At 42.8% G+C, this 14,349-nt stretch overlaps 1 protein-coding gene across 8 annotated transcripts in view; it reads left to right on the top strand.

Moving 5' to 3' along the window:
• mctp1a (multiple C2 domains, transmembrane 1a) overlaps positions 1 to 14,349 on the top strand; it is a 162,823-nt gene that overhangs the window by 141,037 nt on the left and 7,437 nt on the right. For 7 of the 8 annotated variants that reach the window (XM_088076899.1, XM_088076897.1, XM_088076898.1 and 4 more), the window contains 3 exons: positions 7,539 to 7,648; positions 8,399 to 8,508; positions 9,631 to 9,728. In XM_088076899.1, the coding sequence (XP_087933025.1) occupies positions 7,539 to 7,648; positions 8,399 to 8,508; positions 9,631 to 9,728 (318 nt within the window). Of the gene's footprint in view, positions 1 to 7,538; positions 7,649 to 8,398; positions 8,509 to 9,630; positions 9,729 to 14,349 lie in introns of those variants that run through there. The other variant, XR_015776463.1, reaches the window with a different exon arrangement.

The raw sequence follows: 14,349 nt of genomic DNA, 5'->3' as shown, positions 1-14,349 counted from the left end.
AAGGCCTGAAATAAGCAGTGCAGTAACGTAAAGAATGGTATGTTATATTTGATAAGCACTGCTTGTTTTACAGTTTCATCTCAGTATTTTCAGCCTCCGTTTTTACAATACAGGAAACTGTATGGCGGCCACTTCCTGTTCAAAAACTCCTGTATTTAAGATAAACAGTGCACTAAAAATGTTTCTGGCTAGAACAAGGCAATGCAGTCGCAGAATCTTGGTTTAACCAGCACTGTTTAGTTTCAAAGTTTGGTCGGAGTGTCTCTCGAACTGCTTCTATACTCTTTGTATATACATTTTGTAGTCCGAGCAACAACCCAGAAGCCATCAAATTCCAGCAGATGATGCATTTATTTGAGCTTAGAAATGAGCACAGAGATTTGCATGCTGGTAAGATGGAGGGAAGTTTACCACATTTCATTTACACATTTATACTATTGATATTGTTGTGATACATTGCTTGTTGAAAATAGGCAAAGTATCCCTTTAATAATCAGACTACCCTTTTGTACATAAGTACACTAATAAAGACTTTTTTTGAGCATTTTGTAATGTACCTACAATGCAAAATGCTCTTGCTTGCTTGCTTCATTTTAGAGACAGGACATCTGCCCATTTAGCTATTTGGAGTCAGATGTTTTACTCACGTACAGAGCCAAACGAAAAATTACCAGACTGAACTGAATGCCATCAGTGAATGCTAATAAGCAAATGAAAGCATTCTCTTCTACTCGTGAACAGTGTTGCACTTTCGTCAGTCACTAAATTTTATTAATTTGATTACAGTAAGTCAACAATTTTAGCACAGCCAAATATGTTAGTGGGTAAAAAATCATTATTTATTTTATCCATAATTTATTTTACAGAGAGATCGCAACACATCACATTTTAAATATACAGAAGATGCTAATTGTATGCACTTTTTATTATTCTGTCATTCCTAATTCTTGCACAGCCTTTGGAAATTGAATTTGTGTCACCCCTAAAGCATTCCTCAACTTACTCAACTTTTCAGCATTTTTTTTCTTCTCTTTTTCCTGGGGTGGAAATGGGAGGGATGCCGCCTCCCTCTGCAGTTACAAAATCAACAAGAACGCTTTCAGATGCCCTCTGGGAGCCACATATTAGCATCCTGTCACGTTTTATATGACATTTCAATTTTTACTGTGCTGCCAGAGTGAGAGAGGCGAAAAAAGAAAAACAAAGAAAAACAGGTGCAATTTTAGCACAGCAGCAATGAGCGTCAGCCACTTGTGGTTCAGACTCATTTTGTGGCGTGATGGGATGTATGGTGCTGCATTATAACAGTTAGGTTTATCATTTTTATGGTGTAACCCAGCAGGGAGAACAATGTGATCGGAGGTTAAAACAGTCTCAAATGGCTCTCTCTATTTCCACCCAGTAGATATAGGACAGATATTTGAGTCCAGCGTAATAGGCTAAGTCCTTAGTGACCTCTCTCTTGTTTAGCTCTAGGCCTTGGGTCAGTGGAGAACATACTGTCTTTGCAAAGTTTACAACTGCTCACTTTGCACTTTTGCATATAGATGTACTCTGGCATGATGCTATCTCCCTAAAAGAGAAATGGAGCAGTCGAGTACACAGAGGCATTGTGCATCTTTCCTTTGTTAAATATTTAATCAAGTGTTTCAAGGAGTTTACCACATTTGTTTACCACAATTTACCAGCAAGTGCAATGTGGTTAGCCTGACTTGGCTGTTTCTGTGCATGTGTGTGTGAGAAGCTGTGCGTCCCTGGGCTCTCTCTGGTGTCACTGAGGGTTGTTTCTCCTTAACGCGTGCAAACAGCTCACATCACTTTAACGAGCCTTTCCCGCCTCTGTCTTTCCTGATGCGAGCACTCCCATGATGCAGCCTGCTCCACACACTTGTACACAAGGTGGCTCAGTGCTGAACTGATGGGTGCTTTGCTGAAATTTCATATCACACACATCCAAACAATGATGCAAACTTTGGACATAACCACAAAAGATGCATTTATATTCTTTAAACGGCGCGCATGCAATTAAAACAGCTCTCGCTCTCAACAAAGGACACCAACTCACTAAATATTTCTGCTACCAGCCTGATGAGAGTTAATTGATGTCAAAGATTTCCTCTGCACATAGAAACATTTCATTCAAGGGGATAAACAGATTGTCTCAATGCACTTTTTCATTTAATACACAGTAGTTTGGACTTCTTCTAACTTTACGGTGAACTCACATCAAAATCTGAGTGGCCCTGACCTTTTGCTGTGCAGTAGATTATAAAACAGATGCTATTCAAAGGAAAAGATAGACCATCACACAGGAAAAGACAAAGAGAATGAATAAAAACGACAGAGAGGAGGGTAAAGGCCTCAAGATTCCTTTGTATTTATATTAGATAGACACTCTGGAGTACGCACAAATTACTGATGTTTTAAATTAGCAAATCAGTAGAGTACTGATGGTCATGGGCATTCAGAAAATTAATTAAAGCAGTGTGTATTCTCTCTTATATATTCCGTCAACCCACAACTGGGGATCCTATATTATATTCAGTGTTTTGATATTCTTGCATATATTTTGTTTTCATTTAACATTACTCCTCTCTGCTACATATGCAATCATTTTAAATCCTTTGTGTGAAGCATTTGGTTCAGTGTAGTTGCAAAAAGCAAGCCATAGGGGCCAGTTCATAAAACTGTGTTTAGATTCAAAACTATAACTGTGTGTATATACCAAGACAGAAATACGAATTATTTTTGTCAGATTTATAAAGTCGCACATATGTATGTTTTATAAATCTCAGTCATTATGGAGCTGGGCACACATGTATGAGCCTCATTTCCACACCCACAGCTTGTGCCCTCTCTACCAGTTATTAGACTGTGGATATTTGTAGCGTCTGTACCACTAATTCATTGCATCATGTTTCTGTAAATCTTCATTGTGGTAAAATCTCAATCATTATAATTAATGAACATGAAACATGAAAAAGTATGTTTTCAAAAAAACATGAAAGTATTAAGTATTAAGTATTAACAATAATTCATTGATAGAACTCATATTGAAACTGACCTTACAAAGTTTGCCGTTACTAAGGATCAAATTAAAAAATCATTAACTGAAAGATTATGGCACGAATGCAACTCAAAGTGATACATTATAAATAGTTTAAATTGAATTGTTGAATTGAATTTTTTTGTGCATATGCATCATTTATACATCTGGCACAAGATCTTTGGTATAAATCTCAGAATCAGATCTCCTTTATTTCTTATTTGTGAAGTTAGGGATATTCCACATAGTGGAATGGTGGTGTATGTACTGTACTTCACAGATAGGTACCAATGACATGTGTACTTGATAGAAAGGGTACATATCACATCTACATAGATTCACAGCTGTCCTACAGTAGAGGAAATCGTCAAGAATGACTGCTCTGTCAGCTGACTGCATTGATAATTTGTAGTACACAAACCGAACTGGCAGTTACTGTAACATGTCAGTGTAACACATAGCAGATTAACCTACAGTTCCAGTCTATTAAAATGCACGATGCTAAACTCATTAGGCAAGCTTATTACACTATCTGTCTGAACAATTCAAGCCATGCAGCATCATCCTTCAGAACAACTGCTGTCAAAGGTGCTGGGATTTGTAGCCTACTTTGAGGTTTAACATAACTTGCAACTGTAGCCAAGTCAAAGCGAGAGGGCCTCACTGATTTAATTTTATTAGCCGTGCCTTCAGGTCTCCAAACAAACCCACTTAGTGTTTCTGACAGACACAGGAAGAGACAGATGAAAAGACCAGCCCTGCATCTCCTGCACAGACCATGCTCATCCTCCTGAGTGAGACCAGAAGCTCAGGACTGGAAAACCATGTTCTCATCACGTATCACATGTGAGCTGGTGGATGACACATGCACACACATTCCTCACAAAACCACAGAGAGCATGAGTCCTTGATTTAAATTATTTTACCAATGATGGATCCACTCTTGAGGATGTGTAAATGTGCGTCTTAGAAAGCTCAACTCAGTGATTCAAAAATTTCATATTTTGTTTCATATCTAAGCCAAGAGAAAGCTTCCTCTAACCTTGACTGTGATGTGTGAATGCCATGGCTCTCTGCTTATCTTTCTGTGTCAATTCCCTGTCTATCAGTGATGACATTGCAGTCTAAAACAAACTTGCTTGGTAAAGAAAGAAACTGCTTTTAGGTGTCAAGGGCCCTTGTTATATAATCTGTGAGGATATAATATCATTTGTAGAGTCACACAGTAAGACCAGGTGTGCAGATCAACCTTATCTAATAGCTGTAGGGTGTGTGTGTGTGTGTGTGTGTGTGTGTGTGTGTGTGTGTGTGTGTGTGTGTGTGTTTTTGTGTGCATATTAGGTTCCATTATAAGAACAGGTTGCCTGGCTCCATATGTGCGCAGTGTGCGGGGAAGCTGGGAAAACAAGGTTCTCCGTGGCCCTCTGTGTTATTGCTACCTCCCGCCTCCCCAAGCCGTGTTTGAAGACAGGAAATACGAGTCAGACCGCAGTCCGAGGGGCATGTGGCAATGGTTTATACTCTAATGACCTCCGACCTATCCTTTCCACCCCCGCCCGCTCTCTCACACCACTCCCCTGGCTCTCAAACACCCTCCCGAAAAAGAAACGGCCTGACCCAGCCCAGCCCGACTCGGCACGGCCGAACCCAGCCCAGCACAATAGACCCTGCGTTCTAAGATTTGTTTGAGCGAGCAATGGAAAACAGATGGACTCTGAGGAAAGGACTGAGAAGAGGAGGAGAGAGAGAAGAAGAAAGAAGGAGAGTCTTGTAAAATATTTGCGAAGAAAAATAACCCAGGGACGCTGTCTAATTATATCTATTTGTCTTGTGTGGTTTTGCTGGGGAGGCCATGTGGTCTCCCTGACTGCTCCATGGTTCATTTTTCACATTATCTGATCCTGGATGGAGAGCAAAAAGAGGGGTGGGATTCAGGGCAGTGGGGGCCGACTTGGTGTTTTGGGTCTCGATGGGAGGGTTGTGGTGAGGTGGTGGTGTGGGGGGGCTGGCTTCAAGGAGCGAAATGTGGGAAAGGCCTCTGGGGTCCTGGAGGTTTCACGTCTTTGACTGCTTTGCTGTCTTCTTTGGGTATAATGATTAGGATTACTCTGAGTTTTACTTCTCTAATCTAACAATGTCCATCCATCTTCATCAATAACTCAGCCATTGCTTTACATGCTGTTTCTCTAACAAATGAGAAAAATTTGGAGGCCATGTAGGGTTATGCTATAATCTTTTGGTTTCTCTTAAACTTTTCTCACTAAAGCTTCATCTTTTTTCTGTCCATTTTGCCTTTAATACTTCAAACAGCTGTGAAATATCCTAATATTTCCCAGCTTTATGACATCCAGATTATCTCTTTTCTTAAGGTTTCTGGCAGCTTTACTTCATTTTTTAATTTGCAAGTGTTCATTTGTTTAAAGGTCCAGTGTGTAGGATTTAGAGGGAAATACAACATAGACAGAAATGGAATATAATAAATGTGTTTTCTTAGTATATAATCAAAGGAAATCAGAATTGTTGTGTTTTCATTACCTTAGAATGAGACGTTTATGCCTGTATCGGGATCGGGTCCTCGTCCATGGAGTCTGCACTGTTTTCCCACCACGTTTCTACAGTAGCCCAGAGCAGACAAACCAAACTGGCTCTAGATAGGGAGATTTTTGTGTCTCATAGTCAGCCACCGTAGTTACCAGCCCCTCCGCAACCCACAATATTCGTTTTCTAGGATAGCAAAGGTAAGACCCCCCCCCCCGACTCTGCCTTATTCTGCTTTGAATGGCTTACCCTGACATTCTTACCCCAATCAGTCTCACTCAGCTTACCTAAACCTACCCAATCCAACCAAGGAAGGCAGTGAGTACTAGCCAGTGTGAGGGAAAGTGGGGGGGTCATGCCTTTGCTATTCTAGGAATAGTAATAGGCCTCTTTAGTGACCAGTGTTAGAGAAAACCTGATTCTTTCAAATGAAATGGCTTTTTTCAGTCTTTCTTATGATTTAAAATCAACTGGTCTGTGAGTTTTGGTGAGGAAGACAGCTCTGCAGATAATTCGGTTTGCAGTAAAAACCTTAATGTCTGGACCTTTCGTCATCAGAGAAAAAAAGTTGAGCACACATTAGCAGGTGCTGGGCGAGTGGTCAATCTGTGATAAACTGAACAGAATCAGAGAGACACTGATTTGTAATGTGAAACTGCTTTACTCTGGTTTTTTTTTTTTGTGGTTTAAATAACCTGGTCCATTTGCTATGGAGAGGAAGAGACCTCTGCGGATAATTCGCCTCCCGGTAAAAACCTCCTGAGCAAGGAACACTAAAGTAACCCTAACCAGGAGTTCACACGTGAAACGTGAAAAGTTTCAGCTAGTCGCAATCTATAATCTTCACCGCTAGATGCCACCTAATCCTACACACTGTTCCTTAACAACAGGAGAAAAGAGCACATCAACTCTTCCACCTAGAGAATAACAGCAATGCTCCCTTCCCTAAAAAAAACCAACATTTTTGTATATCAGCAAGAGTTCACTGCATGCTTGTACTAGAACTGGATGATGTTATAATGAAAGTCTGCTGCTGTCATGTTGTTGTAAACTGACCACCTGTGATAGTACCACACTTGTAACTTTCTCCTGATAAATGATAGCGCTCCTCCTCTTGTTATGCCCCCCGTTTGTCTCCTAAGCATGCCCACCAATCACATCCAGCCGCAAGCAGTCTACGTGTTGATGTCCCCACTCAGCCAACAGCTCTCGATCACTCTCTGTCACCTCATTCTGTCCAGATCCATCCTGTCCCTGCCTGCCTGTCAGTCAGCAGGCAGCTCGTTGACTGTTGCATGACTTCTTCAATTCTTCACTTTGTTTCAGTGAGAGAGGGGAGGATTGTAGATGTTAGATTGCCCGTCTAGTTTGTGGTTTCCCCCTCCCCCCTCCGCTCCTCACAGTGTTCTCAAGTTCTCAACCATCAAAAGTTGAAAAGGAAGAACTCTTCATGGTGGGTGACGACGTTTAATGAGGATGATAATGATGTCACGGCTGGTGACATCATCACAGTGTGCCAGCCAGTAGAACAAAAGAGGGCTCTGCCCGGTCTTCCTAGCCATCTTGGCAGCGGCAGAAAGAGAGAGAGAGAGAGAGAGCGACCAAAGATTGATGTATCCATTCGGCTTTCAGTTTAATTCTGCCTCTCTATTCACATATTCAAATTTTCCTGTGTGAGCATTTTGATTTGTTCTGCCGACTTTATATCTCTATTACTGCCTGGAATGAAAGCACTCCGTCAGTTCATGCAGGATATCCAGTGATTTGGCTTCCCTTCCCAAATCTTTGACGCTATTTAAAATGTATTGTTTCCACAAAGATGCCTGTGCCCAGCCTCTGTCTTCTTTCCCCTCTTTCTCTCTCCTCCCCTCTCTTCACTGTCTCTCTCCATCTCTTCCTCCCTCACCCTTGCTTTCTTTCTCCCTCGCCTACATCTCTATCTGTCCTCATGCAGGACTCAGAGAGAAAGGGCTTCATGAACAAGCTTTATGCCATTCAGGACGTGTGCATCAGTGTGCAGAATGCACTGGATGAAGTGGCCTCCTATGGCGAGAGGATAAAGAAGTGAGTCGTAAGCCCGCTCCTCGGCAGCGGGCCCGCTCCGCTCTGCTTCGCACGTCCCAGTGTCAGGTTGCCCCGCTTCCCCTTGCCAGCCTAACTGAGTAAAACTGTGCTGCTCTCCGGAAACACTGCCAGCGTGACACTCGGCCCTGAGAGACAAACACACAGGCTGTCTGTCTTTATGTCCATCACATCTCATTTAACCCTGCATGACCTCTTAACTCAATCATGTATATACTAGATTAAACACACTGCTGCACACACACACAAAAAAAATATTTTTTCACTTGTGCATACATAAGCGCCTTCACTTTTGATACATACAAAGCAAAGGGAAGCCAGGGAATTTCATTTTGATTAAAAGCTGTAGTAAAAAGAGGAGTCAGGCCGCAGGTTCCTTCTTTGGTTACAGTTAAAAACATTTTAAATCAAGCCGACACATTTGTGACCTGTGTTTCTGTAAAGTTGAAAGCATTTTACTGATTACATAGTGTGAGATGTAGAGAGTCAAAGCCCATTTTCACCCTGCAGTGCTGATCTGTATGACTTAGGGGCGAAGTTATTTCTGTCTGCACAGTTCCAGTGAGTGTGATGAATTTGTAGTGCAGGGACATCCAGATCAGCTTGTTTGGGTTGAAAAGAATTAAAACGCCCTTCCTGACTCCTCTCTACCTCCTGTGTGAAATGTTTGGCAGAGCTGAGCTTTGCCATGTCTCCTTATTTTTTACAGTCCCTTTTTTCTTCTCTTTTCAGCACATTTAACTGGACTGTGCCTTTCTTAAGCTGGCTGGCCATTGTGGCTTTCGGAGTGGCCACCGTCATCATCTACTTTATCCCTCTAAGATACATTGTGCTAGCCTGGGGTGAGCTGATGTCAAAACGTGTAATGTTTATTTAAATGTACTGGAAGTGAAGCTAATTTCATTTTAAAAAGTATTGTTAAATTATTATGTCATAGGGTAACTGAGTAAACGTGTCAGAGCAATACTATTTCAGTGTTCCATGCTGCTTTTTATCTCTTGTACTGAGACAAAATGAGTTACATAGGGATGCACCGATTACATTGTTGGCGGATACTGAAGTTCGAAATAACAGTTCATCTGATAAACTATACCCATGTTTTTACATTGCTGTTTATACAGTTTTTGTTAGTTTTCCCCCATTTTGCCAGGGAAACAAGGAAATTTGCAATATAAGAAAATAACTGAACTGTTTTAAAATGATCTTCCACTGAGCACAAATTGAATCATACACATTCATGAAATAACCTTTTATATAACTATTCCCATGAAAAACATCATCTCTAAAATATTAACTGCGTCAAAAGCCTTTTCACAAGCCTATATATCTCATAATACCTTCTCTAATATCTATTTTATGTCGCTGTGAAAACCCACAAACCCAAAGCCATTTTCCCCTTCAACAACTGCATATAAGTTTCATCCCAGAAAATTCAATTTTACAAGTTTATGAATGCATCATGATGGCATTACAATTTACCTTACCCCAGTACTTGCTTTTACTAATTAGGGCTTGAACGTATCTGAATGTAACTCAGTGCAACCTCCATGAGCCGTTCGTTGCTCACAATGTAGCGTTACAATAGGGTGCATCTCCTGATGTGTCTAAAGTGAGTTTACTGCGTCCTTTAACCCAAAGGCATCCCAGGGAAGATCTCTGTTTGTCCCACATTTTCTGTTTTCTCTGGTAAAAGGGGACGCTGTTAGTCTGGAGCCATGCTTTTTATCCTGCGCAAAATTAATGTGACACAACAGAAAAACATCTACCACTGCCATCAATGAATATAGGCGTATTTGCAAGAACGAGGCCATTATTGTCGTATACCAATGTTTAGCCGATAAATCGGTGCATTCCGAGAGACACAATTTCAAATATTCAGAGAGTGCAACAGCTATAAATGCATTAATAACTTGTACAACATGTGCTGATATCCACCTCTGTTTCCCACCTCTCTCTCTCTACAGGTGTGAATAAATTCACCAAGAAGCTTCGAGACCCTTACACCATCGATAACAACGAGTTGCTAGACTTTCTGTCCAGAGTGCCCTCAGATGTACAAGTGGTGGGTGAACTTTCCATTTTCATCTCTGTTTCATCTTTTATATCTCTTTGACAACACATCTGTCAGTTCCAGACATGGGCAAGGGTTAGGGCTCATTTTATTATCTCCTCTGTCTCTAACGCTGTCTTTTTTCTTTTTATTCCTCTCTGCCGTTGGCGTCTCTCTGTTGTACTTGTTAATGTAAGATGAACTCACTATCCATTGTTTTAGCCACACAGATGTCTAATCTAATTGTTTCAAAGTGTTTTCCTATTAATAGCTTCCTAGTCTAATTCAATTTCCACATACATAACTGGACCCGTGTAATAAGATAACGAGGTTAAGTGAGTTTTGGGGCCCAGTACATAACTAGGTTGATTGACTCCATACACTCACACACAATTACAGTTAGCTGTTGTTTCCCAGCTATGTTAGTAATTGGAACAGAGTGTAAACCAACAGTTAACCAGCCCCATGCGGTTTTGCTTCTACATTAACCGTGAGATCAGATTAACTTTGTGGCTGAAGACTACAGATGCTTCGTTAGGTAAGATATAGGTGTGTGTGTGTGTGTGCATTAACAGTAACGTGCTGTGCTGCTCAGGACAAAGTGCAGTTTAAACTGCAATTAAGCGGCAGCTTGTGAAAGTCGTGGTGTTATCCAGCACCGATGGTGTCCGCTGTGGCCGTTAAGCCCTGCTGTGCTGAATTCAATATACACGCGCATGAGCGCACACATAAACACACATGCAGGCTGAGGCTGAACGACCCAGGGCCTCTGATACGACCAATCCCCTGCCACATCAGCGCTGACACACTTCCTCTTTGATCGCTTGTTGCTGGCAACTTCTTTCATCTTTACAGGGTCATAATCCTTGCTCCCCTACACACCCCAGCCAGCCCCCCCCCCTTATCAGCCCACGTGCAGTTTTACAGTTTCATAGTTTTACTGGGGCCTGCTGTAGCAGTAGGCACAAGGCAGGTAGCCATCAGCTTAAATGAGCCCGAGCTGTCCCCTCTGGTGAAGTGCAGCCACCTTACACACCTGGAGCCTGGAGGACCGGAGCGAAGAAGGGGCCCAGGCCCGGCAGGTATGAGGCCTTTACAAGGCCCCTAATGAGGGCCTGCTGGCTAGGGAAGGTGGGGGCAGACATGCTGCTCTGGTCTGGTGCCCGTGCTGCTGGAGTTGTGCCTACTGTATAAGTAATACTGTAAGTGCTACTGTAACGGTTACTGCTGCAGCTGTTGGAACAGTAATTGTTGCCAGGTTTCACTGACAGTTTGGAGGCTCACCAAGTAATGAGGGTGAAAGACCCAGGGAGAGGGTAAGAATAGATTTTAGGGGAGGAAAGGTGAGGATGTAAATAGAGAAACAGGAGGAATCAGGACAGAAAGTACAAGTTGAGTTGATCATTGGAGATGATTAGTTTGATTATTTAGGTCAGGGTAAGCTTGATTGTGTCAATAAGGTCATGAAATTCACTGCTCATTCAGCTGATAAAGACCTGAGACCTGTGGTGATCACTTTCTCACTGAATCTAAAGGTTAATTTTTTTGCGAAGACACCCGACTCAGCGGTCGTTGACTAAAAACAGACCAGGACGTTCTGCTCAACGGTGCGTCCCGCGGCTGCCTCCGGTTGTGGGTTCACCTCATTGCCTGCCCCCGCCTCACTGGGTCAAAACTGTCTGTGGGGATTAAGCCCTTTAGGCTCTCGGATGATGCAGAGAGGTCCTTGGGTCCAAATGGAGCGTCCCCTCATGGGCACGTGTCCATGGCACCCGCTGGCATTGGTGCAGGGGCCCACTATGCCTGATACCGTGGATGACTAATGAAGTGCTATTTCAGGGCCCTGGTGTGACCTAACACACACATACATAATCACACACACACACACACACACACACACATGCTCTCCCAGCAGTAGTGCATGTGCGGTGGGTTGGGGGTGTTTGAGCGCAGTGTTCCGCATCATTTGGAGGTGCTTCAGTGCAGCGAGAACTGATGAGGTTCTAATGACTTTATATACAAAGGGCATCCACACTGGGCCACAGTCCATCATAATGTGTGTCACTGTGCAGCCCCACAGTAACTGTGGAGCAGCTTTCCGTCTGATAGTTTTCATTCATTTATCTTTATAGTGTACATAAAAGGAACTTTGCATTTAGCAGCAAAAACACTCCAAAACAAGCTCTTTAAATCAATGACACCGGGCCCCTAACAACTCTGTCAAACACCCTTTAAAAAAAAATCCCCAGTGGTGCACGGAAGCTGCAACAGGCAGAGTTGCCTTTTTACCACCTGAACAGTTTACTTAAATCATTATGTCCCTCTGTGAGCAGCAATGTTAACGGCCTGCATGGTATGTAGAGCATGTGTGCATGAAAGAGTCACTGTCCCTCTCCGGGTAACAGTTTCTTGTATCTGGTTTGGCTCTTTTACCGGCACACGCTATCGTTATGGTCATTATCAGGGAATCCTTCATGTCCTCTTAAACGAGGCCAGACTGTGCACCTTTATAGAGCTAAGTATTCCCTACCTGGCGTTTGGGAGGTGTCAGTGCACTAGTATGTTTTACGACACCATTAGCCATGTGAGCTAGGGAGTGCGTAAGCAGGGCCAAGGCAATTAGCATGCCAAGTGGCCCTTTATGATCGGTGTAAAGGAGCTGGATCAAACCCCCAGAACAAAAATAAGCATGAATTCCAATTTAGCGCCTAATGAGCAGCGGGGAGTCGGGTTAATATTTTTAGACAACATTTATGTAGGGGATGAAACCTCACCGGACATACAGGGGTCAAAGGCAGGATAGTTAAAGGCTGAAACGTTGCCAGATGCCATCACTTACATCTACCAGAGGTCTCCCTCTCTCTCCTCTGCTTTGTCCTTTTTCCACTTTTGTGACAAATTTCAACATTTCAATGCCAGTGGCCAATTAGTCACTATTCAGTATGTGTCGTGCCACAGCAGCTAATAGGCAAAACTTTCCTTACTTTGTAATTTTTTTACTGATTTGTGTCACCTTGACATACCTTTTCTTTCCCGGCAATAGACATGAGTGCTGAATCCTCCGATCTGCAGATGTGTGAACTATACACAGTAGTGTTTCCCTGGAAACATTTAATAACCCTTATGCTCCATTAGGCATCACATGAGATGAAACCCGCTGAGTTTTGTGCTCTGGAAAGGACTGGAAAACAGAATAACATAGTATCATTAAAATGTTGCTCCCTTGCCTTTCTTGACTTCGTTTATTTACTCGCCTATTTGCCTTTTTTTTATTGCACACTGTCACCCACCTTGGTTTCGCCTTGTCTGTCTGCCCACACCGGCATCATCAAAACACAGTCGAAGGTTCAGTGTGAGAGGGAGAGAGACAGTGAGAGAGGGAGAGAGGAGCAGGTCCCGGGATGCTTTGTGGGTAACACCGTTAAACGAAGCACGGTACACGGCGCCCCTTCAGCAGAGCACACTTCAAAGCCTGTTTTGCACTTGTACTGTCAACATTTGGGAGAGGAGAGGAGAGGAGCGAGGGTGGAGCAGCCTTTGAGCGGCGCTGGGTCTTTACCCACTGCCTCTCCTGTCGATGTTCCCTTTAAGCTCCCCACTCACGCTACCAAATTGCTTATGTGCTCGCCGCATTACCACACTTTTTTACTTTCACCCAATTCCAGTTTCTTTTATTTTGCTAACGTCCCACTTTCTCCTCGCCTACTCTGCCTTTTCTTCTCTTTTTGACTTTAACTAGCTCTTGTTGTCTGCATGGATTCAGTGCTTGTGTGTGTGTGTGCGTGTGTGTGTGTTATTAGGTGAGGTGAGCGGGGGAGCCAAGGGTATAGCATCAGGCAGGCCTGTCACCTATAAGGTGGAATTGAACTTGTGACGCACAAGCCCCATTTCTCTTGGCTGGCAGCTCTTCACAGAGAGAATTCCTGTTTGATTGAGATACTGTTTTTTTTTCCCGCACCCTTTGTTTTTGTCGATCCCCTTCGCTATTCTTCATGAGAAACAAAACCCTACTTTCTACTGACATGCAAACTTTTCTTTGTTTTTCTGAGCTCACAAATAGTTTTGTTTGGACAGGAATGTCAACGCTCAGAATTAAATTGCCGTGTTTCTTTTTTGCTGCTGTAGGCGTTTGGCCGTGTAATGGGACCACTAACAGCCAGTGATCCCGCACAATACCTGCCCTACTTTTGGATCTATGGTAGCTTGCAGCAAATGATGAGTGAGAACAAAATGCATGTGGAGAAACATTTTGATAAATTAAAAGTTGAATGATTTGATTCTCTCATGAGTGAGGAATTTAGGGCCCTGATACACCAAGCTGATGGCAGTCAATGTCAGGCCTTGGATGAGCTTTTGTCATCCTACTTTTTGCCATGTGTATCTCGTACCTTTGTCACCAGTCAGTCCATTACGGCTGTTTTTCAGTCAATTTAGCATGTTTGGTGTTGGAGACGGCAAAGCCCATTGATGAATGAGATCAATCTGATTGGCAGTTCAGCTCAGCGCACAAGAAGAGAACCAGAAGTGAAGAAAACAGATAAACAAATGGCTTAAGTCAAGACAGATTTAGATCAACACAAACTATGAGGTGAGATTGTGTTTCTTTAGTCATTGAGCCTGTAAGCAGAAACAG

The sequence above is a fragment of the Plectropomus leopardus genome, chromosome 4 (assembly GCF_026936395.1).
Source record: "Plectropomus leopardus strain MGB_pleo_1.0 chromosome 4, ASM2693639v1, whole genome shotgun sequence".
Classification (NCBI taxonomy): Eukaryota; Metazoa; Chordata; class Actinopteri; order Perciformes; family Serranidae; genus Plectropomus; species Plectropomus leopardus.
The sequence above is the reverse complement of the archived record's forward strand: the minus strand, read 5'-3'. Positions and strand labels throughout refer to the sequence as shown.